General features: G+C 45.0%; 2 protein-coding genes across 4 annotated transcripts in view; both read right to left on the bottom strand.

Annotated features, from left to right (window-relative positions):
• Positions 1-596: 596 nt before the first annotated feature.
• LOC138194698 (dynamin-1-like) lies at positions 597-19,979 on the bottom strand. 2 transcript variants are annotated; one of them, XM_069143621.1, is made up of 24 exons: positions 19,586-19,979; positions 14,658-14,731; positions 14,376-14,525; positions 14,068-14,271; positions 13,854-13,952; positions 13,617-13,777; positions 13,277-13,419; positions 12,954-13,089; positions 12,801-12,868; positions 11,908-12,046; positions 11,676-11,762; positions 10,982-11,052; positions 10,691-10,742; positions 10,572-10,583; positions 10,041-10,154; positions 9,594-9,703; positions 9,395-9,506; positions 7,626-7,637; positions 7,229-7,396; positions 7,016-7,102; positions 6,589-6,743; positions 6,324-6,492; positions 3,414-3,449; positions 597-2,269 (listed from the first exon to the last, which is right to left on the bottom strand). In XM_069143621.1, the coding sequence occupies exons 1-23, from the start codon at positions 19,744-19,746 to the stop codon at positions 3,435-3,437; spliced, it is 2,499 nt and encodes an 832-aa protein (XP_068999722.1). In that variant the 5' UTR covers positions 19,747-19,979; the 3' UTR covers positions 597-2,269; positions 3,414-3,434. The 2 variants fall into 2 exon arrangements, with proteins under 2 accessions (XP_068999722.1, XP_068999723.1); XM_069143622.1 differs by lacking the exon at positions 3,414-3,449.
• Positions 19,980-20,061: 82 nt separating this feature from the next.
• Positions 20,062-27,468, bottom strand: part of fhip2b (FHF complex subunit HOOK interacting protein 2B) — an 8,445-nt gene continuing 1,038 nt past the window's right edge. For both annotated transcript variants that reach the window (XM_069143636.1, XM_069143637.1), the window contains exons 2-18: positions 27,166-27,244; positions 26,983-27,068; positions 26,575-26,655; positions 26,387-26,491; positions 26,161-26,280; positions 25,866-26,015; positions 25,229-25,410; positions 24,123-24,234; positions 23,924-24,000; positions 23,611-23,767; positions 22,872-23,032; positions 22,660-22,785; positions 22,330-22,420; positions 21,998-22,144; positions 21,581-21,721; positions 21,330-21,430; positions 20,062-21,182 (exon numbers count right to left, since the gene is read on the bottom strand). In XM_069143636.1, coding sequence (XP_068999737.1) covers positions 21,062-21,182; positions 21,330-21,430; positions 21,581-21,721; positions 21,998-22,144; positions 22,330-22,420; positions 22,660-22,785; positions 22,872-23,032; positions 23,611-23,767; positions 23,924-24,000; positions 24,123-24,234; positions 25,229-25,410; positions 25,866-26,015; positions 26,161-26,280; positions 26,387-26,491; positions 26,575-26,655; positions 26,983-27,068; positions 27,166-27,244 — 2,037 coding nt within the window. In that variant the 3' untranslated portion in view covers positions 20,062-21,061. The remainder of the gene's footprint in view (positions 21,183-21,329; positions 21,431-21,580; positions 21,722-21,997; positions 22,145-22,329; positions 22,421-22,659; positions 22,786-22,871; positions 23,033-23,610; positions 23,768-23,923; positions 24,001-24,122; positions 24,235-25,228; positions 25,411-25,865; positions 26,016-26,160; positions 26,281-26,386; positions 26,492-26,574; positions 26,656-26,982; positions 27,069-27,165; positions 27,245-27,468) is intronic.

The raw sequence follows: 27,468 nt of genomic DNA, 5'->3' as shown, positions 1-27,468 counted from the left end.
GAGTGAACTAGATTCACTGCCTGATCGGTGGTCGATGACTAACTGATGAGTTACTACGGAAACTAGCTACTGAACGGGTTAGAGGGGTGAGTTAGTTCATGGGTTAGTTGAAGAAAGAGATGAGGTCGTGGGTTAGTTAATGAGTGACAGATGTAGTTAAAGAGTTCCTCAATAAATAGTTTTTGATTAGATGAGAGTTCCCCAGAGTTGGTAGAGAAGTGGATCTGTTAACGAGTAAGTAACCGAGAAGTTAACTTGGTTAAAGGTCAATGAGTTAGTAAATGAGTTTAGTTTAGTTCAATTTAGTTGATATTAATTTAGTTTAGTTTAATTTAATTTAGTTGCGATTAATTTAGTTGAGTTTAATTTAGTTGAGATTAATTTAGTTTAGTTTCATTTAGTTTAGATTAATTTTGTTTAATTTTGTTTATTATAATTTGGTTTAGTCATTTGATTTAGATTAAATTAGTTTAGTTAAATTTAGATTGGCTTAGATTAGTCAAATTTAGTTTTGATTAATGTAGTTTAGTCTAATTTAATTTAATTTAGTTTAATTTAATTTAGTTCAGTTTGACTTGAAGAAAAGTCGACACATATTTATTCACACAAATTTTATTTCATGTCAACACTGTTGGCCCTGATCACATGACACTAAGATACACAACAAAGCTACTCTCACTCACACACACACACACACACACACACACACACACACTACTGTGTGGGCTGCTGCATATTTCAGTAGAATATGTGGATCTGTAAATTTGCTCCTCACATAAACAGGTACATTATAATCTCGGTAATATCTCGGTAAACACGGCGGCCGCGCTGCGTTCAGCACGCTGCTGCAGAGCCACGTGCAACAATACTAAACACCACGAGAACCAGAGCATGCTGCCACTAATGTGAACACAGGACACGTCGTCACGGATACAGGCACGTCCTGCTAACGCTCCGCTAACAGCGGTGCCGCTGAACGCAGCTCAGAACCTGAACTAATTGTACAGAACCACAACACGAACAGCAAACACAACACCGGAGGACAGACAGCAGAGACACCCATGAACCTCTTCAACCTGCAGCAGAGATCCGAACGGACCGCTGCAGCGCCGGGTCCGTCCTCCCTCCAGGAACCGCACCAACGGTTAGGAAACAGTCCCAGGTCAGAACACATCCAGACATCTACAAACTCAAACTACAACTTAACAAACCGGATTCTCAGGTCCTGATGACGCCCTCCTTCCTGGAGGAACTCTGATGGGAAACACTGGGAGAACAGATGTGGTTTGGAACCCCTAAGATCCAATCAGAACCAAATGGAACCAGTGGGAGGGAGTTAGAACTACTGAGTATTCAACTGGAACCCTTTAGAACCAGGTGGTACCAGTTAGTCAGAACCAATTTGAACAGGACAGAACAAGTTGTTCTGGTTGAAACCAAACATAGAAGGTCGGAACCAGGTGGACCAACTGGAACAAACTGGAACCAGTTAGAACCAGCTGGTATCAGTTGGCACCGGTTGGAACAAGACAGAACAACTTGCACTGGTTGGAGAGTTGGAACCTGTTGGAACCAGTTGGAACTGGTTAGAACCAGTTGGAACCCATTGGAACAAGCTGGAACCAGGATAAACCAGAAGGAACCAGTTGGAACCGGTTAGAACCAGCTTGTATCAGTTGGCACCGGTTGGAACAAGACAGAACAACTTGCACTGATTGGAGAGTTGGAGCCAATTGGAACCAGATGGAACGAGTTGGAACCAAATGGAGCCAGTTGGAACCAGATGGAACCAGTTGGAACCAGAGGGCAGCTTTGAGATGGAGCAGACTGATGTCCACAGAACAGAACATTTGTAGAACAGTAGAACACTGGTTTTAAGCTAACAGTAGATCATAAATAAATCAATAAATAGATCAATAAATAGACAAGTTGAACGATAAACTTTACACTGTAAAGAAACGCTGAGCTTTACAGGAGAGAAAAGCAGAAACTGAAAATAAAACTCCAGAACTGAGGACGAAAGCTGGCAGGTGTTGGACCGACCTGGTAATATGGAGCCGAGTGAGACATCTGCTCTTCACACATATCTGTGGAGCGCTCGACAAGACCTGTCTCACCTCCCAGCAGCAGACAGACAAGTTCATACACTGAGTATTGCAGTAATGTGCTGATGATGAATATTAATGTGACAGGAACACAGCGGGGGGGTCAACCCTCCATAGAAGACTGGGGGCTCTCTCCGTGGGCGGGGCTACCTTTACTGGGACGACTGGCAAGAACCACAGGAACCAAACAGGAAGAGAAAAGAGAAGAGTGAATCAGCGGGGCAGGCAGAAGGAAGGCTTCAGGGGTCAAACGTCACATCATCTACAATACTCTGTAGGAACAGTCAGGACAAAATGGATGGGACCAGTTAGAACTGGGAGGTACCAGTTAGAACCAGTAAGTACCAGTTAGAATCAGTTGGTACCAGTAGGTAGCAGTTATAAACAGTAGGTACCAGTTAGAACCAGTTAGAACCAGTTGCTACCAGTTAGAACCAGTGAGATCCAGTTAAACCAGCTGGAACACACCAGGAACCCATTCAAACCAGTTGAACAAGTTCAAATGTGGAGGACCTTCTTGAAACCAGCTGAAACCAACAGAACTTGATGGAACCTATTGGAAACAGAAGGAACTTTCGGACCAGTAGTTGAAACAAGTTAGAACCAGCAGGAACCTGGAGAACCAGCACGTGTCTGTTCAAACCAGTTGAATAAGTTTAAATGTGTAGGAACCACTGGAACCATCCAAAACTGGTTAGAACCAGCTGGAACCAGCTGGGCATCCACTGAAACAGTATTAACAAGCTGGAACTAGTTAGAACCAGTAAAAAGGAGAGAATAAAGTGTGTTTGTCCTCCAGAACCACATGTGGAACCTTTGGGAACCAGACTAAATCTAATTCTATGTGATCTGTGTGCTTTCTGTGTGTCAGAGGGCGGAGTAAGAGGGCGGAGTCAGAGGCTGTTCTGGAGGATCGGAATGAAGATGCAGGAGCCCTCAGACTGGAGACAAACAACAACACAAAAACAACAGAGACACAAACAGAGAGACTGACAGTCAATTACAGGTCGATGGAGCTGCCAATTACATGGATTACTATGATGCAGAGGGGGTGGGCGGGATCACATGGTGAGGAGAGTGATTTGATTGGACGATGAGACACACACACACACACACACACACACACACACACACACACACACACACACACACACACAAATACACACACACACAAACACACACAAAAACACACACACACACACACACACACACACACACACACACACACACACACACACACACACACACACACACACACAAAAACACAGTGGATGATGGACAGTGATGTCACACAGATAGCTGACATACCATTGGTGAACTCCTCACTGGTCACTGATAGAGATTCTGAAAGAATAACCATATATGGTCATTATGAGGGGGAACGGGCGGGGCTACCTGCTGTGACACTGAACTTCCTGTGTAGCCTTAGAAGGTATTGTTAGAACCAGATCACACAAACAGAGAGAGGTAGACAGGTAGAGAGACAGGAAGACAGACAGACAGACAGGTAAAGAGAAGGGTAGAGAGCCAGACAGGTAGAGGGATAGACAGACAGACAGACAGACAGACAGACAGACATGGCTCCAGGTGGATGATTGGGTGGTGAGACAATAATCAGATTTATCTCTTTATCTAGTCTTTGAGCTAAGCTAAGCTAACAATTTCCTTCTGTTTCAGGTCTAACAGGAGAGGAGTCTGATGATGAGGAAGAGTCTGATGAGGAGGAAGAGTCTGATGAGGAGGAAGAGTCTGATGATGAGGAAGAGTCTGATGAGGAGGAAGAGTCTGATGAGGAGGAGGAGTCTGATGATGAGGAAGAGTCTGATGAGGAGGAAGAGTCTGATGAGGAGGAGGAGTCTGATGATGAGGAAGAGTCTGATGATGAGGAGGAGTCTGATGAGGAGGAAGAGTCTGATGAGGAGGAAGAGTCTGATGAGGAGGAGGAGTCTGATGATGAGGAAGAGTCTGATGAGGAGGAAGAGTCTGATGAGGAGGAAGAGTCTGATGAGGAGGAGTATGATGAGAAGGAGGAGTCTGATGAGGAGGAGTATGATGAGAAGGAGGAGTCTGATGAGGAGGAAGAGTCTGATGAGGAGGAAGAGTCTGATCAGGAGGAGGAGTGTGATGAGGAGGAGGAGGAGTCTGATGAGAAGGAGGAGTCTGATGAGGAGGAGGAGTGTGATGAGGAGGAAGAGTCTGATGAGGAGGAGGAGTGTGATGAGGAGGAAGAGTCTGATGAGGAGGAAGAGTCTGATGAGGAGGAAGAGTCTGATGAGGAGGAGGAGTCTGATGAGGAGGAGGAGTCTGATGATGAGGAAGAGTCTGATGAGGAGGAAGAGTCTGATGAGGAGGAAGAGTCTGATGAGGAGGAGGAGTCTGATGATGAGGAAGAGTCTGATGAGGAGGAAGAGTCTGATGAGGAGGAGGAGTCTGATGAGGAGGAAGAGTCTGATGAGGAGGAAGAGTCTGATGAGGAGGAGGAGTCTGATGATGAGGAAGAGTCTGATGATGAGGAGGAGTCTGATGAGGAGGAAGAGTCTGATGAGGAGGAAGAGTCTGATGATGAGGAGGAGTCTGATGAGGAGGAAGAGTCTGATGAGGAGGAAGAGTCTGATGAGGAGGAGGAGTCTGATGATGAGGAAGAGTCTGATGAGGAGGAGTATGATGAGAAGGAGGAGTCTGATGAGGAGGAGTATGATGAGAAGGAGGAGTCTGATGAGGAGGAAGAGTCTGATCAGGAGGAGGAGTGTGATGAGGAGGAGGAGGAGTCTGATGAGAAGGAGGAGTGTGATGAGGAGGAAGAGTCTGATGAGGAGGAGGAGTGTGATGAGGAGGAAGAGTCTGATGAGGAGGAAGAGTCTGATGAGGAGGAGGAGTCTGATGATGAGGAGGAGTATGATGATGAGGAAGAGTCTGATGAGGAGGAGGAGTCTGATGAGGAGGAGGAGTATGATGAGGAGGAAGAGTCTGACAAGGAGGAGGAGTATGATGAGGAGGAAGAGTCTGATGAGGAGGAAGAGTCTGATGAGGAGGAGGAGTCTGATGAGGATGAAGAGTCTGATGAGGAGGAGGAGTGTGATGAGGGTTAGGGGTCTGATAAGTAGGAAGAGTCTGATGAGGAGGAGTCTGATGAGGAGGAAGAGTCTGATGAGGAGGAGGAGTATGATTAGAAGGAGGAGTCTGATGAGGAGGAGGAGTATGATGAGAAGGAGGAGTCTGATGATGAGGAGGAGTGTGATGAGGAAGAGTCTGATGAGGAGGAGGAGTCTGATGAGGAGTAAGGGTCTGATAAGGAGGAGGGATCTGATGAGGAGGAGGGGTCTGATGAGGAGGAGGAGTCTGATGAGGAGGAAGAGTCTGATGAGGAGGAGTCTGATGAGGAGGAAGAGTCTGATGAGGAGGAGGAGTATGATGAGAAGGAAGAGTCTGCTGAGGAGGAGGAGTCTGATGAGGAGTAAGGGTCTGATAAGGAGGAGGAGTCTGATGAGGAGGAGGAGTGTGATGAACAGGAGCAGGTGAGAAAGAAAGACGCCTCTTTCTTCTCCATGTCTGCAGGCTGTTTGTGGATCACTGCACAAAACGAAGAAGAACCTGACTTCTTCTTCTGGTTCTTTCTGAATAATAAAAGCTAAACAAACAGATGTGAACACCTGGAAACATTCAGGTGACATCACAGGACCTTGTTCACACCTGACGATCAGCTGCAGGTCAGCTAACCTGGAGGTCTGGACTCATCAGCAGGATCGGTTACCATGGTAACTTCAGATCGAACTGCAGCCCTAACCTGCCCCAGAGCAGGTTCTGTTGAAGCTCCGCCCACTGACCATTCAGTGATGTCAGAGATCAGCTGCAAACCCTGCCCCTTTAACGTGAGCGTTCTCAGAGCTGATTGGTTGAACCAGCTTCGTGAGAGATATTATGGGATATGGGACCTGCTTCAGCGTCCAGGTAACGGGTCTTAGATTTGACCCAGGATCTGCTCCGACCCGCTCTCGGACCCGGACCAGCTCAGACCAGAGACCTGGAGGTGAGCCGGGCCGGCGGTCCAGTTGGAGGACGTGAGGACACATCAGACGGTCTTTGGTCTGAATTGGTCTTCGGACCTGCAGGGTCCCGGTCCAGGACCGGCTGCACCTGAACACGCCACTCAGTCACCTGACCTCTCTGGGCCGTTTGACCTTTGACCTCAGAGTGACGGACACATGAAGCCCGGGGTACCTGGGGACTCCGGGGGGGGGGCGCTCTGTTGGGCCGGGATGGCACGTTGGGCGGTCCCGGATCAGGAGACACGGCGGGACGCGACGGCGGACCGGGAGCAGCGCGACCACCTGGACGAGGAGGACCAGGGGGGGCACGGCGCTGGGGGGTCGGGCTGGACATGGGGGACCTGCAGAGACCGGCAGAGACCAGAAGATACTCGATGACCCCGTCTTACACTGTCGGGGGGGCGGGGGGGGGGGCGGCTCACCTGGTGCTCGGTTACCTGCGTCCTGACGGCATCCCCGTCACCTGCAGCCAAGAGTCGTCCACCGGAGGAGGCATCGTCGTGGTGATGGTGGACGTGCTGATGTCACCAATGATGTTGAGACCTTCTCTGAGGGCGTGAAACATCCGGAGCATCTCATCACGGTGCTGGGCCTGGAGAGACAGACAGGTAGGAGAGAGACAGACAGACAGACAGGTTTAAAGCAACAAAAACAAGAACCACAATTGTTTGAAAGAGAAAGAAACATTTCTTTGGGTCCACCTGTCTGTCTCTTTGTCCCCCGTCTGTCCCCCTGTCCCTCTGTCCCCTGTCTGTCTCTTTGTCCCCCGTCTATCCCCCTGTTTGTCTCTCTGTCCCTCTGTCTGTTCCCCTGTCCCTCGGTCTGTCCCTGTCCCCCGTCTGTCTCTCTGTCCCCCTGTCTCACCTGTTCCTGGGACTCCTCCATCAGGGTGTTCTGGTCTCCACAGGAGTAAAGATGAGCAAGCAGGTCGGCGTGAATGAACTCCTTCGTCTGAGGAGCAGAGAGGAGGTCACATGACCAACACCTTCATTTGTGTGTGTGTGTGTGTGTGTGTGTGTGTGTGTGTGTGTGTGTGCGTGTGTGTGTGCGTGCGCGTGTGCGTGTGTGTCTCCGTACGTTGTTGACCATCAGGTGCATGATGGTTTTGGGGATGAGGTCTCTGACGGTGCGGTGGATGATTGACAGGTACGAGTCCACCAGGTTCCTGACGATCTCCACCTGTCGCTCCAGCTGAGGGTCCAAACTGTGGATCTGTCCATCACCACTGGACTCCTCCACCTCCACCTGCAAACACACACACACACACAGCAGCTGAACACACAGTGTACACACACAGACACACACACAGACACACACACAGACACACACACACACACACACACACACACACACACACAGCAGCTGAACACACAGACACACACACAGACACACACACAGACACACACACAGACACACACACACACACACACACACACACACACACACACACACACACACACACACAGAAACTTACCTTCTCTTTATCCTGCAGGAGCAGAAAGGAAGGAGAAAGTTTCAGTTCATTTTTAATAATTTCATTATTAATAATAATAACAATATATAATAAGAACTACTACTAATATATTACTGTCATATTGAGGAACTACTGTAATCATTAATAAAGTAAATATGAAGTATTAATAAAGTCATTAATGAAGTGATTATAAAGTATCAATAAAGTATTATTAAAGTAATAATAAAGTATTAATAAAATGATTATAAAGTATTGATAAAGTAATAATACATTATTAATAAAGTGATTATAAAGTATTAAGTCTTAAGAAAGTAGTAATAAAGTAGTAATAATGTGATGTGGTGGTGATGATTGATGATGTGATGATGTGGTGGTGATGTGTGATAATATGGTGATGATATGGTGATGATATGGTTGTGATGTGGTGATGATGTGGTGATGATATGGTTGTGATGTGGTGATGATATGGTGATGATATGGTGATGTGGTGATGATATGGTTGTGATGTGGTGGTGATGTGGTGGTGATGTGTGATGATATGGTGATGATATGGTGATGATATGGTTGTGATGTGGTGATGATATGGTGATGATATGGTGATGTGGTGATGATATGGTTGTGATGTGGTGGTGATGTGGTGGTGATGTGTGATGATATGGTGATGATATGGTGATGATGTGGTGATGTGGTGATGATATGGTTGTGATGTGGTGATGATGTAGTGATGATATGGTGATGATATGGTGATGATGTGGTGATGTGGTGATGATATGGTTGTGATGTGGTGGTGATGTGGTGATGATATGGTGATGATATGGTGATGATATGGTGATGATATGGTGATGATGTGGTGATGTGGTGATGATATGGTTGTGATGTGGTGATGATGTGGTGATGATATGGTGATGATATGGTGATGATGTGGTGATGTGGTGATGATATGGTTGTGATGTGGTGGTGATGTGGTGATGATATGGTGATGATATGGTGATGATATGGTGATGATATGGTGATGATGTGGTGATGATATGGTTGTGATGTGGTGATGATGTGGTGATGATATGGTGATGATATGGTGATGATATGGTGATGTGGTGATGATATGGTTGTGATGTGGTGGTGATGTGGTGGTGATGTGTGATGATATGGTGATGATATGGTGATGATATGGTTGTGATGTGGTGGTGATGTGTGATGATATGGTGATGATATGGTGATGATGTGGTGGTGATGTGGTGATGATGTGGTTGTGATGTGGTGATGATGCGGTGATGATATGGTTGTGATGTGGTGATGATATGGTGATGATATGATTGTGATGTGGTTGTGATGTGGTGATGTGGTGATGATATGGTTGTGATATGGTGATGATATGGTGATGATATGGTTGTGATGTGGTGATGATGTGGTGGTGATGTGGTGATGATATGGTTGTGATGTGGTGATGATATGGTGATGATATGATTGTGATGTGGTTGTGATGTGGTGGTGATGTGGTGATGATATGGTTGTGATGTGGTGATGATATGGTGATGATATGGTTGTGATGTGGTGATGATGTGGTGATGATATGGTTGTGATGTGGTGATGTGGTGATGATATGGTTGTGATGTGGTGATGATGTGGTGATGATATGGTTGTGATGTGGTGATGTGGTGATGATATGGTTGTGATGTGGTGATGATGTGGTGATGATATGGTTGTGATGTGGTGATGATGTGGTGGTGATGTCGTATGAATTGATAATAAACAGTGGTATTGATTAGTACCACAGTGCGTTCAGGGTACACTCCAGCTCGTAGGAAAGATGCCTTCCAGCTGTCCACCTCCTCCTGAGACTCACTGGCCAACTCCAGCTGACGGTAGTCTTTGTACACGTTCCTGCAACATCATAGATCATATTCATTATTGACCTCTGACCTGTATTGATTATTGACATCTGACCTGTATTTATTATTGACCTCTGACCTGTGCTCTGTGTTAAACAGGGCGAAAACGTGTTTGCTGGACATGAAACTTTTCTCAATGTCTTTCAGTTTCAGGTTGTCCACTGTCAGCATGTACTTCTTCTCCTTCTCCTGCAGGGGGCAATGACAACAACATCAACAACGACAACAATGACAACATCAACGATGACAGCAACATCATCAGCAACAACAACGACGACAACATTAACAACGACAACGTCATCAACAACACCGTCAACAATGACAACAACGACAATAACATCAACAACGACAACAACGGCAACACACATCGTTAATGTCTCTGTCTTTTCAACAAAAGTCTCTGCTCTCTGCTGAACCAGGACAGATGTATTTGTTCAGATTTCAGGACTTTATATGGAGTTGTGTGTTTCCGTGTTTGTTTCCATGTCTGTGCTTCTGTGTGCGTGTTTCCGTGTGTGTGTGTTACCTCGTCGTCTTTGTACCAGGACAGGGTCTCAGCCGTCAGGACGAACCAGTACTCTTTGGCTCCGCCCTTCATGATGCTAATGTTGTTGATGGTGAGCCAGCCTTTACGGATCACCTGGACGAGTCATTACATCAGAGAAACACCTGGTTAATGATGATGTCATCAATCCCTGTGATTAATTATTGATCCATCACTAATAACAACAGTGTTCGTCCAGTTGTAAAGTTACATCACAGTGTTAATATTAGACTGAATCTAACCTGAACCTAACCCTAACCTAACCTAACCTGAACCTAACCTAACCTAACCCAAACCCAAACCTAAACCTAACCTAACCTAACCTAACCTAACCTAACCCAAACCTAACCTGAACCTAGCCTAACCTAACCCAAACCTAAACCTAACCTAACCCAAACCTAAACCTAACCTGAACCTAACCTAACCCTAACCTGAACCTAACCTAAACCCAACCTGAACCTAACCTTAGGTACGTCCCCACAACGTCAGTAACACAAGCAAACACACACTTACCATGATTTCATCCTGGTTGCCACGGCAACAGAGGCATAGAGAGGGATGGAGAGACAGAGTGAGAAGAAAAGAGAGAAACATATGAATGAGTTGGTCCTTCGTTACCTGCAGGGACTCACCTGGTTTCCTGCCGCCTTCTTCTTGTTCATCTGACTGCTCTTCTGCTGCGCACTAGCACACACACACACACACACACACACACACACACACACACACACACACAGGTCAGTGTCTGATTTGTTGTGTACTTGTGTATTTTTGTACTTGTTATGTACTTGTTTTGTACTTGTTGTGTACTTGTGTATTTGTTGTGTATTTGTTGTGTATTTGTTGTGTACTTGTTGTGTATTTGTTGTGTACTTGTGTATTTGTTGTGTACTTGTGTAGTGAGTGAGCTGAAACTTTCTTACTTTGCAAAGCCGATAAAATCTTCATGGTTTGTGTTCATGTAGGCCAACTCAATGTCAATCAGCAACATCACCTGGACAGACAGACAGGTAGAGACAGATAGATAGACAGACAGACAGAGACAGACAGACAGACAGACAGACAGATGGTCACTGTGTTCTTCAGGATAATAAACTGTCACAGTTTTGTTGATTCTTTTCCATGTTTTGAGTGTTTGAAAATTTTAATTGTGTCATTCATGAGAGCCAATAAAAACTAACGGTTACATTCATAATTACATGAGATTTAACTCACGACATCAACCTGAAGCCTTCCTGAGATACTTCCTGTGATACTTCCTGAGATACTTCCTGTGATACTCCCTGAGATACTTCCTGAGATACTTCCTGTGATACTTCCTAAGATACTTCCTGAGATACTCCGAGATACTTCCTGAGATACTTCCTGTGATACTTCCTAAGATACTTCCTAAGATACTTCCTGAGATACTCCCTGAGATACTTCCTGAGATACTTCCTGTGATACTTCCTGAGATACTTCCTGAGATACTTCCTGTGATACTTCTTAAGATACTTCCTGAGATACTCCCTGAGATACTTCCTGTGATACTTCCTGTGATACTTCCTAAGATACTTCTTCTTCTCCTGAGATACTTCCTGAGATGACGGGTGTTGTGACAGTTCTGATGTGACACACCTGAGTTTTGGTGCGACTCTCTCGGTCTCTGATGTGCTGAGTGACGATTCTCTCCATTTCCTCTCTGAGCATCGGATACTGAGCCAGCTGCAGACAGGAAGCAGGGGACACAGAGAGGTCAGAGGTCAAACGCAGACCAGACAGTAAATATTGTTGTTTCAGTACTACTGATTACAGATCAATACTACTGATTGCAGTACTGTGTAGTATTAGTGGGAGTAACTTGCAGTACCTTCTGAGTACACTGCCTCACAGTATTGACGAGCTCATTGATCACCATGTCAACACATTTCTGACACGGTTCTTTGATCTGAGCGATCTGCCGCTTCGTGATCGTCTCGAAAGCCATGTCAGGAGTGAACAGACCCGTCCTGAGGACAGGTGAGAACAGGTGAGAACAGGTGAGAACAGGTTGAACCAGGTGAGGACAGGTGAGGACAGGTGGGGACAGGTGATGACAGGTGAGAACAGGTGAGGACAGGTGAGAACAGGTTGAACCAGGTGAGGACAGGTGGGGACAGGTGAGAACAAGAGAGGGCAGGTGAGGACAGGTGAGAACAGGTTGAACCAGGTGAGGACAGGTGGGGACAGGTGAGAACAGGTGAGGACAGGTGAGAACAGGTTGAACCAGGTGAGGACAGGTGGGGACAGGCGAGAACAGGAGAGGGCAGGTGGGGACAGGTGAGGACAGGTTGAACCAGGTGAGGACAGGTGAGAATGGGTGAGGACGCGTGAGGAGAGGTGAGAACAGGTGGGGACAGGTGGGGACAGGTGGGGACAGGTGAGGACAGGTTGAACCAGGTGAGGACAGATGAGGACAAGTGGGAACAGGTGAGAACAGGTGAGGACAGGTGGGGACAAGTTGAACCAGGTGGGGACAGGTGAGGACAGGTGAGGACAGCTGGAGACAGGTTGAACCAGGTGGGGACAGGTGAGGGTAGGTGGGAACAGGTGAGGACAGGTGAGAACAGGTGGGGACAGGTGAGGACAGCTGGGGACAGGTGAGAACAGGTTGAACCAGGTGGGGACAGGTGAGAACAGGTGGGGACAGGTGAGAACAGGTGAGGACAGGTGGGGACAGGTGGGGACGGATGGTGACAGGTGAGACCACGGCTGTAAACTCACCTGATCCCGTGGATGTTCTTGATGGCGTAGCTAATCTCCTTACGAAGAGTCTTCTCGTCGCCCTCCAGCTGCACAGTCGGTAAAACACTTTACTCAGGTGATCATCATGATGTCACTCAGGATCTAAAGATGTCACACAGGTGAGATCTGTACCTTGACCAGCTCAAAGGGGAAACGCTCATGGAAGATTCGATTGATCTTCGCTCCTCCTGACAGCTCGTAGGTGTCGACCTGATCACCTGATCCTTCGATCCGCTTCTCAAAGTCCACCGCAAACTGCTGCACCATCCTGACACACACACACACACACACACACACACACACACACTGTCTGTCTGTGTGTGTGTGTGTGTGTGTGTGTGTGTATGTGTGTGTGTGTGTGTGTGTGTGTGTGTGTGTGTACTGTGTGTGTGTGTGTGTGTGTGTGTGTGTGTGTGTGTGTGTGTGTGTGTGTGTGTGTGTGTGTGTGTACTGACTGCAGCAGGGCCTTGGTTTTGCGACTCGGGTCATCGGGTCTGAAGTTCTTGTACTCCTCCACCTCCTTCTCGATGGACAACAGCTGGCTCTGTAGTTTGCTGCGTAACCCCGGCAACGTGTCCCGGATGTGGTTGGTCAGTTGCTAGGGGAAACCGACGGATGCTGTTACTATGGTTACAGAGGGAGCAGGGGGCCGGGAACTCTGAACACCTTCGGGAACTGACAGAGCCCGGCTAGTAGTTTCCACCCGCCCCCAGTGTTTATGCTAAGCTAAGCTACCATCACAGCTGTGTGCTGAAGACATGAGACAGAAAGAGACAGACAGACAGCAGGACTCACCTGGTTGAGAGTTTTCTGCAGGTAGGCGGTGCCCATGCGGTCGGCCAGGTGACGGTACCCCTGGTGCGACAGGAAGAACTTCCTCTCAGCTTGCAGAGCCGCCGTGATGTCTTTCTTCCCGTCGATGTCTTTCTGACTGCGATTCACCACCCCGATGTAACCTGACACATTTAACATATAACAATCAGGTGACAGCCAATCAGGTGTCAGGATTCTGTCTGATGTCATCATGTGTACCTCTGCGCAGCGGCAGCAGTTTGTTCTCCAGGATGTCTCTGGCGTCAGTTCCTTCATCCATCAGGTCCAGTTTGGTAATCACACCGATGGTCCTTAGACCTGGAGGAGGACGCGGGTGGAGGTGTTTCAGATGGAGGTGGAGGTGTTTCAGATGGAGGTGGAGGTGTTTCAGATGTGGGTGGAGGTGTTTCAGATGCGGGTGGAGGACTCGTACCTTGTGGGTCGACCTCCTTGGCAATCTTCAGGGCGTCGGAGTTGGCGAGGTCAGAGTTGGCCGGAGAAACAGCCAATAGGAGGCAGTTGTCCTTGGTGACAAACTGCATCAGCATCTCTCTGATCTGCTGCTCGATGTCGGCCGGCTGGTCGCCGACCGGAACCTTCGTCATCCCGGGGAGGTCGACCAGGGTTAGGTTCAGGACTGAGGAGAGGGGGGGGTCAGCGGGTCGTCACAGTGTGTGTGTGTGTGTGTGTGTGTGTGTGTGTGTGTGTGTGTGTGTGTGTGTGTGTGTGTGTGTGTGTTACCGTTGGGTGAGTACACTCGTAGGTTGATGGGAACTGGACTGATTCCTTTGTTCTGACCCGTCACTCGATCCGTTTCAGCTTCAATCTCCTGACGAACTTCATCAAAGTCGATGAACTTCTTCCCTTTACAGTGCAGGAACTCTGCATACTCTGATCAATCCATGATCAATCCATGATCAATATATCACATGATCAATATATGATCAATACCTGCTCAGATCAACATGTTAACATGATATTATAATATTACATATATGATATTATATGGTATGTGAGTCTCACCTGTTGGACAGTTGATGAGCTGCAGCACCAGGGGGCGCCGAGTGACGATACCGGAACCACGTGGGAGAAAGTCTCTGGGGTGGGGGGGGGGGGGGGGGGGGGGGGTTAGCATCATGTTAGCATCACATGTTAGAATCACATGTTAGCATCATGTTATGATATTACATGATATTATGATATTACATGATATTATATATTATATGATATATTACATTATATTGTGATATTACATGATAATATTTGATGATATTACATGATATTATGATATTACATGATATTATATGATATTACATTATATTATATATGATATTACATTATATTATATATATTACATTATATTATGACATTACATTATAATATTTGATGATATTACATGATATTATGATATTACATGATATTATATGATATTACATTATATTATATATGATATTACATTATATTATATATATTACATTATATTATGACATTACATTATAATATTTGATGATATTACATGATATTATGATATTACATGATATTATATGATATTACATTATATTATATATGATATTACATTATATTATGACATTACATTATAATATTTGATGATATTACATGATATTACGATATTACATGATATTATATATTATGATATATTATATTATATTGTGATATTACATGATAATATTTGATGATATTACATGATATTGTGATATTACATGATATTATATATTATATGATATATTACATGATATTATATGATATTACATGATATGATATTACATGGTATTGATATTACATGATAATATTTGATATATTACATAATATTTTATATTATGATATTAAATGATATATTACATGATATATGATATTACATATATGATATGATATTATGATATTACATGATATTATATTATATTACATGATATATGATATTACATATATGATATTACATATTATATTACATGATATTACATGATAATATTTGATATTATATTACATATTTGATATTATGATATTAAATGATATGATATCACATGATATCATATTACATGATATTATGATATTACATGATATTATATATGATATATTACATTATATTGTGATATTACATGATAATATTTGATGATTTTACATGATATTATGATATTACATGATATTACATGATATTGTATATGATATTACATTATATTGTGATATTACATGATAATATTTGATGATATTACATAATATTATGATATTACATGATATTACATGATATTGTATATGATATTACATTATATTGTGACATTACATGATAACATTTGATGATATTACATGATATTATGATATTACATGATATTATATATTATGATATATTACATTATATTGTGATATTACATTATAATATTTGATGATATTACATGATATTATGATATTACATGATATTACATGATATTGTATATGATATTACATTATATTGTGATATTACATGATAATATTTGATGATTTTACATGATATTATGATATTACATGATATTACATGATATTGTATATGATATTACATTATATTGTGATATTACATGATAATATTTGATGATATTACATAATATTATGATATTACATGATATTACATGATATTGTATATGATATTACATTATATTGTGACATTACATGATAACATTTGATGATATTACATGATATTATGATATTACATGATATTATATATTATGATATATTACATTATATTGTGATATTACATGATAATATTTGATGATATTACATGATATTATTATATTACATGATATTATATATTATATGATATATTACATAATATATTACATGGTATTATGATATTACATGATATATGATATTACATGATATTATATGATATTACATGATATTACATGACAATATTTGATATTATATTACATAATATTTTATATTATGATATTAAATGATATCATGATATTACATGATATTGAGATTATATTACATATTTGATATTATATTACATATTTGATATATTAAATGATATAATATTACATGATAATATGATATTACAATATTATATTACATGATATTTGATATTATGATGTTAAATTATATTATGATATTACATGATATATATTACATGATATTATATTACATGATATATGATATTTCATGATATATATTTTAAATGATATATGATATATTACATGATATATGATATTACATGCAATGATATTGCATGATATTACGATATTAGATGACATGATAATATTTGATATTATATTACATAATATTTTGATATATTAAATGATATTATGATATTACATGATATGATATTTTACATGATATATGATATATTACATGTTATGATATTACGATATTATATTACATGATAATATTTGAATTATATTACATAATATTTGATATTATATTAAATGATATATTACATGACATATTATATTACAAAATTATGATATTACATGATAATATTTGATATTATATTACATAATATTTGATATATTAAATTATATTATATTACATGATATATGATATTATATATTACATGATATTACATGATATTATATGATATATGATATATTACATGATATTACAGATGATATGATATATTACATGATATTATGATATTACATGATATATGATATGATATTACATATATTACGTGATGATATTACATGATATTACATGATATGATATTACATATGATATTACATGATATGATATTATGATATATGATATTATATATTACATATTACATGATATATGATATGATATGATATGATATTGCTCATGAGCTGGAGACTGACTAACTTCCTTTTCTTGCGTGAACGACACATCTTTGAATTCTTTTCCTTTTATCTTTATTTTATGCAGCAAAGCATGAAAACACAAATAATAAACTGTCCCACGGTAGAACGATATGCAGCTCTCTGTGTGGCACCTGCTGCCGTCATGACGTCATTAAATCACAAGAAAGGGAGCGTCAATCACTAACATAAATGTCTTTCAATATATTTTACATATCTTAGTTCCATGAGCATAATTCCAAAATTAAATTATTAATATTCCCGAAATTTAAATGAACTAATACACTTGTGGCTCTTCCAATGATACGACATAATATTATATGATATTCATTGTGATGTGAATCCTTCAGAGAGACTGCAGCTCGAGGAGGAGCAGCATCACGACATCCAGCGAGTGTATGTGTGAGAGAGTAGTGGCAGAGTGAGATTCTCCTGCAGTCAGCTCTCTCTCTCTCTCTCTCTCTCTCTCTCTCTCACACACACACACACACACACACACACACACACACACACACACACACCACGCTGTTATTGTCATGCGATGACCAAAACCCTGCCGAGTCATGTGACCGCTAGGGACCAATGAGAGCAGGCATACAGACAAAGACCCTCCTCTTCCTCAGGGTGAAGATAAAAATATTCAGCCAATCACGTGTCGGCTTCCGGCAGGACTCGAACTACAGACCTCAGAGACAGAGGCTTCACCTCTTCCTCCTCCTCCCCTTCCTCCCAGCAGTGGTCTTCATCAGTAAATACTGCTCACACTTCAGTGCTTCAGTAACCATAGTAACATGATGTGCAACAGAATAATAAATACGAATCAGAGTGACACGTCTGTAAAGAGCTCTGCTGCTGCTGGGGTCACTTTAGAGTCATGGATGCAGGTACGAATCCTGAAACACTGAAACACTGAGACACTGAAACACCTGAAACACTGAAACACCTGAAACATTGAGACACTGAAACACCTGCGACACCTGAAACACCTGAAACACTGAAACACCTGAAACACTGAGACACCTGAAACACCTGAGACACCTGAAACACTGAAACACCTGAAACACTGAAACACCTGAAACACTGAGACACTGAAACACCTGAAACACCTGAAACACCTGAGACACTGAAACACCTGAAACACCTGAGACACCTGAAACACTGAAACACCTGAGACACCTGAAACACTGAAACACCTGAAACACTGAGACACTGAAACACCTGAGACACCTGAAACACCTGAGACACTGAAACACCTGAAACACTGAGACACTGAAACACCTGAGACACCTGAAACACCTGAGACACTGAAACACTGAAACACCTGAAACACTGAGACACTGAAACACCTGAGACACCTGAAACACTGAAATACCTGAAACACCTGAAACACTGAGACACTGAAACACCTGAAACACTGAGACACTGAAACACCTGAAACACTGAAACACTGAGACACTGAGACACCTGAAACACTGAGACACTGAAACACCTGAAACACTGAGACACTGAAACACCTGTAACACCTGAAACACCTGCAGACCACAGACGACCAGACATGATCAAAGTTCTGACAGACAGGAACATCAGAGTCTGTAATGACCTATGGGGTTCAACTCCAGGTTCTCTTTGTTTCTGGTTACAGTTGCATTTACTGGTTTTTAAAATGTGTTTGTGTTTTCAGAAGAAGAAAATCTCAAAGTTCTTCATGTTTTCACAGACAGGAAGAACTGATGCAGTTTAAAGGGGTTCCTGCAGGAGACCCACGTCCTCTGGACACATAGACACACATGGACACACATGAACACATACGAACTGACCCGGGTCCTCCGGGGTCCCATCAGGCAGTGTTCCTATTAATTTGTCCATCTGACAGGAACATGATAGACCAGAACCAACTGTGTCCCTCATCCACTGGATCTGATGTTCCTGATCAGAATCTCGGAGGATCGATTCATTGATCATCAGATGATTGGCTGATTCATCAACACAGAAACAGCTGATCAGGTCACACGTTTAAATCATGTGACGTCACAGAGAACTGTATAATGTGCTGCTCATCTATCCAGCGGGTCAGCCGGCCTGCAGCCAGCCGGGCGGGTCCACTGGGCCCGGTTCGGACAGACAGAGAGACAGACGGACAGGGGGACTCACTTGCCCACGAAGTTCTCCAGCACCGAGCTCTTCCCGGCGCTCTGCCCGCCCACCACCGCGATCTGCGGCAGGTCGAGGGTGGCGTTCAGCCCGATGGAGGAGAAGGCGTCCTGCAGCTGGTTCACCAGCGGGATCAGCTCCTCCATCCCCCGGTTCCCCATGATGGAGGGACGGCGGAGGGACGAAGGCTGCTACTAGTCAGTCCGACAGACAGGCAGGGCTGGCGGTGAGACAGGTGGGATGCTGCAGCAGCTCCGTCTGTCGCTCCTCCTGTCTCATTTGCCGGTCAGAGGACCGGTGATGGAGGTGATGATGACGAGGAGGAGGCTGCGGCTGCTAACGCTCCTCCAGCTGTGACCTTCAGCTCCGCTCTCCTCCGCTCCGCTGCAGGGAGGAAGACGACACACATCCGCTACGGACCTACAAAATAAAAGCCCGTGGAAATGTGCAGTGTAAGAAAAACAGGAAGTGACGTCATCGTTCGGGTTTTAATGAAATCCGCCCGTCTTTATTTGTTTACACACACACACACACACACACTTCTTCAGTTGTTGAATCAATATTGATTTTAATAATCAGGAACATCTGTCTCCAGGTCCAGATGTGGACCTGTGAAGGATCTTTAGCATCCACATACTTTGTTTTTATTTGAGCTGCAGATGTGTCTCTCTCTTTGAGGTTTTCAAAATAAAAGTCTAATCTCAGTTTGAAACAAACAGGAAGAATAAAGAACAACAAAATGAAGTTTTATGATTCTGAAGAAAGGTTTTAAATATTTGGAGTAAAACTGCAAACGCTGTGAAACATTTCAATCTTTTCACATTTAAATAAAGTCCCAACTAAGGGTAAAGGTCAGAGGTCATGGGATCCAGGTCCAGCATCCTGCAGGTTCTCCTCTGATGTGTTCTAGTACAGAAGCCCAGAGTTCAACATTAAACACATTAAAAAGATTTGATGTGATTTATGTAGTAAAAATATTTTTACGTTAATCTGAGAAATTATTTTAAATTTTAACATGTTTTTTATTAAAAAAAAGTTTGTATTTCATGACAAAATATTTTTTTTGGTGATGTCATCATTTGTAAACATAAACAAACGTTTTTCTAGTTCTTAATTAAACTAAAATCATCTTTGGAGTCAGATCTCTGTCGTCTGATTGGCTGCAGGTTCAGAGTCTCACCGGCTGCAGCAGCCAATGAGAAAAAGAAAAAGGAACCAGGTGTGTGATTGGCCGGAAAGTGAGAGGGGGGTGGGACTAAACCGGGACCATTGAGAGGGTCTTTATGAAACCAAACTGTTCTTTTGACTTGTTCGGGCCTCAGTAGTCCTCAGAGACACAAACGCTTTATGAAACCAGAACCACCTGGAGGTTCAGAGTCCAGGTGGACCCACAGAGTCCCACCTGGATCCAGGTGGACCTGTCGTCATGTCATCTGGCTGCAGATCAGATGGACCTGTTACCCAGAGATACCAGGTCTAAGGGGTCCAGGTGGGTCGGTCCTGGTCCAGTGGCAGCTTGACGAAGGCGATGGCGGCGAGCTCCTTACAGAACTCCTCGAGGACGATGACTCCTCTCAGCAAAGTCAGGTGTTCAAGTCTGAGGACACACCCACAGGTAAACTCACCTGTCTGTCTGTCTGTGACATTATCATGATGATCAACTTTAGTTAAAATGTTTCTATCATCAAACAGCAGATTGAGCTGACAGATAGACAGTTAGTCAGACAGACAGATGGGTAGTTACCCAGTGTTGTGGCTCAGTCCCACCAGGTGTCTCCTGGTGTCCAACAGTCTGTCTGTCATCTTAGAGACTTGCTGTGTCCTCTGCATCAACTCTCCCATCACCTGAGAGACAGACAGGCAGGCGAACACGGAGAGGGAGACAGGTACCAGGTGATCTCATGGTGAGCAGCAGTGACAGTGAGATGAAGTCTTTGTATTCAGTGTGTGAGACAGGCAGACAGAGAGATGACTGCCTGTCTCTGTGTGTCTCACCCTGATAAGGACAGAGAAGAGCGACCTGGAGCAGTGAGACAGGTGTATGTAGGGGTTGAGCAGATATTCGTGTAGCAGTGGGTGGCTGAAGGCCGACAGCCGGGAGAGAACAGCCGTCAGCTGCAGGTTCAACTCGTACGGCTGAAACACACAACATCATCACACAGGACACACCTGCATAGGTGAGTCAGCAGGTACTAGGTGAGGTGAGACAGGTGTGTGAGAGGAGAGACCATTCTGTCTGTGTGTGTGTGTGTGTGTGTGTGTGTGTGTGTGTGTGTGTGTGTGTGTGTGTGTGTGTGTGTGTGTGTGTGTGTGTGTGTGAGAGAGGGGAGACAGGCATGTGTGTGAGGTGAGACGAGACAGATGTGAGGTGAGACGAGAAAGGTGTGTGTGAGGGGAGACAGGTCTGTGTACCTGCTCCAGGATGCGTCCCAGTCGGTTGAAGAGAACTTTGAGCAGGTGACCTTCAAAGAAGTCTTCCTCCTCCCCTGAGGGGGGGACAGGAGGGGGGAGAACTAGTGGCCAATCCCAGGACAGAGAGAGAGCCTGACACTGAGTCACCTGTTGGGGGAGGAGCCAGACAGGTGTGGTAAGGTGTGAAGGTGAGGTGAGACAGGCGTGTTTGTTCAAACTCCTCGCAAGTAGAGGACAACACTGTGTGTGTTATTGCTGACCAGTGTGTGTGTGTTATTGCTGACCAGTGTGTGTGTGTTATTGCTGACCAGTGTGTGTGTGTTATTGCTGACCAGTGTGTGTGCATCGTGGACATACGACTCGTATCCTCCTTCCTGCAGCAGCAAAGCTGATCGAACCTGAACAGGAACCAAACACAGGAAACTACACACACGAGCACACACACAGACACACGTTCTGATTGAAACATAAACCATTTGTTTATCATTATTTATCAATGTTATTATATAATATTAATAATGGTTATATAATAATAGTGTATATATATATTTATTTATGTGTGTGTGTGTGTGTGTGTGTGTGTGTGTGTGTGTGTGTGTGTGTGTGTGTGTGTGTGTGTGTACATAAGTGTGAAGGTGAGATGTGGAGGACAGGTGAGTTACCTGTTGACGACATCATCAGCTGGTCCCAGGGCAGCTGGAGGAGGAAGAGGAGGAGGATGAGGAGGAGGATGAGGAGGAGGGAGAAGCTGAGAGTCAGAGAAGAAGAAGGGGTCCTCCTCCAGGTCTCTGAACACAGGACACGTGTCGTCTGTTATCAGGTACATACATGTTGTCTCAGAGGGACAACACGTGGTCACACATTAAGAACCTACTCGCTGTCCTCGCTGTCCTCAGGCTGTCTGTCTTCCTGTCCAGCAGCAGCTAGAGACAAGTAACTCCGACTATGCAGGAAACCCAACACCAGGACGTCCAAAATGTCCCCGTGAGGCTTCTGTAGTAACTCGTCCACCAGAGACAGAGACACCATGCTGATCTGAGGACAGACAGACAGACAGACTCCTCATCAGACTGACCAACTGGACACAGAGTGTCCCTCTGATTGGATAACTGTCAGTTGTCCTCTGTTCTGTCTGTAGTTCTACTTACACCTGGCCCTCACCTGGCCCTCACCTGGGCCTCACCTGGGCCTCACCTGGCCCTCACCTGGCCTCACCTGGGCCTCACCTGGGCCTCACCTGGGCCTCACTTGGCCCTCACCTGGCCCTCACCTGGCCTCACCTGGTCTCACCTGGGCCTCACCTGGCCCTCACCTGGCCCTCACCTGGCCCTCACCTGGTCTCACCTGGTCTCACCTGGGCCTCACCTGGGCCTCACCTGGCCCTCACCTGGCCCTCACCTGGCCCTCACCTGGTCTCACCTGGGCCTCACCTGGCCCTCACCTGGCCCTCACCTGGGCCTCACCTGGGCCTCACCTGGCCCTCACCTGGCCCTCACCTGGCCCTCACCTGGCCCTCACCTGGGCCTCACCTGGGCCTCACCTGGCCCTCACCTGGTCTCACCTGGGCCTCACCGGGTCTCACCTGGGCCTCACCTGGCCTCACCTGGTCTCACCTGGTCAGAGATGTGGTCGCAGTGCTGTAGCAGCAGGTGTGTCAGAGTCGGAGTGTGAAGCAGGAAGTGGACCAGCTGGTCCAGCAGAGACGAGGACCGGACCAGTCTGACAGCAGCACAAAGGACAGAGGTGGAGACCAGAACCTCCTGCTCACACCTGGACAACAAACACACCTGGTAGTCACAATAGTTCAACCGATCAACCGACTGACCAACCATCTAACTAACCAACCTCTGATTGGGTTAACTAACTAACTAACTAACTAACCTCACATGATGATGATGAAGATTCTAAAGAAGATGAAGAACTTACGTGTGCAGAAGCTTCGGTTGAAGAACCTCCACCAGCCAGAGCTGATGAACACACTGAACTAACTTCACCACGAACACCTGGTAATGCACACACACACACACACACACACACACACACACACACACACACACACACACATCATTGCATCACAACAAACAATCATGTTTATGATGTCATCAGTACTAACAGGTGAGGTTACCTGTGGTGCTTCTCTCATCAGGTGATCCAGGAAGTCAAACCAGCAGAAGAAGTTGGTCATGTGATCTGGATCCTCTGACCTGAGATCAGCGCTGCGGCGGGAAAACTGAGAGCTGATGGGAAACAGGAGACACTGCTGTAGTGCTGCTGGAACTGCACCTGTCAATCATTTGTCAATCACCTGACACACCTGTCAATCAGACACACCTGCTTCCTGAGTGTGTGTACCTCCACTCGGTGTGTGTCTGTGTGTGTACCTCCACTCGGTGTGTGTGTACCTCCACTCGGTGTGTGTGTCTGTGTGTGTACCTCCACTCGGTGTGTGTGTCTGTGTGTGTACCTCCACTCGGTGTGTGTCTGTGTGTGTACCTCCACTCGGTGTGTGTGTGTGTGTCTGTGTACCTCCACTCGGTGTGTGTCTGTGTGTGTACCTCCACTCGGTGTGTGTGTGTGTGTCTGTGTACCTCCACTCGGTGTGTGTGTGTGTCTGTGTACCTCCACTCGGTGTGTGTCTGTGTGTGTACCTCCACTCGGTGTGTGTGTGTGTGTGTCTGTGTACCTCCACTCGGTGTGTGTGTCTGTGTGTGTACCTCCACTCGGTGTGTGTCTGTGTGTGTACCTCCACTCAGTGTGTGTGTGTGTGTCTGTGTACCTCCACTCGGTGTGTGTCTGTGTGTGTACCTCCACTCGGTGTGTGTCTGTGTGTGTACCTCCACTCGGTGTGTGTGTGTGTGTCTGTGTACCTCCACTCGGTGTGTGTGTGTGTCTGTGTACCTCCACTCGGTGTGTGTCTGTGTGTGTACCTCCACTCGGTGTGTGTGTGTGTGTGTCTGTGTACCTCCACTCGGTGTGTGTGTCTGTGTGTGTACCTCCACTCGGTGTGTGTGTCTGTGTGTGTACCTCCACTCGGTGTGTGTCTGTGTGTGTACCTCCACTCGGTGTGTGTCTGTGTGTGTACCTCCACTCGGTGTGTGTGTCTGTGTGTGTACCTCCACTCGGTGTGTGTCTGTGTGTGTACCTCCACTCGGTGTGTGTCTGTGTGTGTACCTCCACTCGGTGTGTGTGTCTGTGTGTGTACCTCCACTCGGTGTGTGTCTGTGTGTGTACCTCCACTCGGTGTGTGTCCATGTCTGCAGCTCTCCAGGCTCCAGACCCTCCAGGAGGGAGAAGAGGTCCGTTAGCCTCCCAGCCAGCAGCTCTCCCAGATGGGTGCGAGCGCTCAGCAGCTCCCCGGAGGATCCAGAGAGCAGCAGGAGGCTCTCGTAGGCCTTCAGCCTCACCGGCGCCCTCTGTGGACAGACGCCATGATGACATGATATAAATGTCTGATCAATCAGCTGATCTGAGCTCCTGTCAGAGGATTGATGATGGCATCCTCCTCTTCATCAGCTTATCGTACATCACATTCAGTTTGTTGTTGTCATTCTGATCAATAAAGTTCACAACTTTATTATTGCTGAATAATGAAACTGCTTCAGTCTGGTTAGTTGGAGTTAAATAGTTAGGTTAGGTTAGGTTAGGTAGTTACTTTATTAATCCCCGAGGGGAATTTTTTTTTTCGCTACAGCAGCATACAGAAGAAATAAGATAATAATAGAAAGCAATAAAATAGCAGTAAAAAATATAAAATATAAAATACACAGTATATATAGTATATACAGTACAGTATATATCTATATATATATATTATATACAAACAGTATATATCTATATATATTATATACAAGTTGACTAGTTCACTGACCTGGCTCTTGACCAGCTGCAGCAGAGCAGAGAGCAGACCGCTCTCTGATTGGACAGAGCAGGAGGAAGATGGATCTGATTGGCTGCAGGGCTGTGGTGGCTCTGTGCTGTGATTGGAGGCCTGCCCGCTCTGCTGTGATTGGTCCAGAAGCTGGAACCACAAATGATGTCAGCCGTGACATCACGTGAAACAGGAAGTAGAGATTCTTATATTTGTGAGTGCGGGTGTCATGACAACTGCATGTTTGTCTCAGCAGGCAGAAAAGAGGCGGAGTCAGTCTGTGGCTGCTGGTTACCTCTAAGACGTATATGAGCGCGTGCGGATCCTGTTTGACTCTGGAGCAGACGACCAATAGGAACTGAGCTTCCTCCTTCTCAGTGAGGGAACCAGGAAGTGCACAGAGGCGAATCAGCTTCTGTGGGCGGAGCAGAGATGATTTGTGACACAGTGACATCATCAGCACGGTCAGCAGTCAGTCAATATCAGTGACGTCACAATGACGTCAGAGGTCCTTGGTTTACCTGAACAGGTCTGTAGACGTTGACCATATGCAGCAGATGTTTCTGCAGCTCAGACAGAAACCTGGAGAAGAATATCAGAACCTGCTGGGACATCCCAGGAGGGAACTGAGGGACAAAGGACAGACAATTTACTGAGGGACAGTCGACAGTGTGTCCTACAGTGCATCCTCCAGGTGTCCCTCTGTTACCTGAGCCTTTCCCAGTGTGCACAGCGTCTCCAGCAGCTTGTGTTGCAGCAGATACTCCAGACAGGGACCAGTGTCCTCCACCTGAAGACACATTACATTTCATTTATCTGACTCTTTTATCCAAAGACTTACAATAAGTTCATTTCAACATGAGGGTTCAAACCAGAACAACAAGAATCAAGAAAATATAATTTCTTCCAGAAAGCCAAACTACAAAGTTCTATCAGTAAGTTCTATTTTAAGATACTAAAGTTCTACTGCATCAACATGTAAGACAGACCAGCAGAGGACAGTGATGATGAAGAGGAAGGAGGACAGTGATGATGAAGAGGAAGGAGGACAGGGATGATGAAGAGGAAGGAGGACAGTGATGATGAAGAGGAAGGAGGACAGGGATGATGTCGTCACCTGCTGCTTCTCTTCGTACACCAGGATGTCCAACATCTGCCTGAGATGCCAAGGGATGTCTGTCTGTCTGACAGGACGACTGTCATCTACACGGAGACAGAGACGGAGACAGAGACAGACAGAGACAGAGAGTGGATGTGATTGGCAGATCAGGTGTTTCAGGTGTTGATCAGTTAAACTCACCTGTCGTATCGATGTAATAATTAGTTATTGATTTCCAGTGATCAACAAAGGAGTCCAACAGATCCACTGTAGGTTCCCTCTGAGAGACAGGCAGAGACAGGCAGAGAGACAGAGAGACAGGTAGAGAGACAGGCAGAGAGACAGGTAGAGACAGGCAGAGACAGGCAGAGACAGGCAGAGAGACAGAGAGACAGGCAGAGAGACAGGTAGAGAGACAGGCAGAGAGACAGGCAGAGAGACAGGTAGAGAGAGAGGCAGAGAGACAGGTAGAGAGACAGGCAGAGAGAGAGGCAGAGAGACAGG

This window comes from Embiotoca jacksoni, unplaced genomic scaffold (assembly GCF_022577435.1).
Source record: "Embiotoca jacksoni isolate LCO1_2020_lvr unplaced genomic scaffold, fEmbJac1.0.p SCAF_112, whole genome shotgun sequence".
Lineage (NCBI taxonomy): Eukaryota > Metazoa > Chordata > Actinopteri > Embiotocidae > Embiotoca > Embiotoca jacksoni.
Note: the sequence above shows the minus strand (reverse complement) of the source record. Positions and strands in the feature narration are given on the sequence as shown.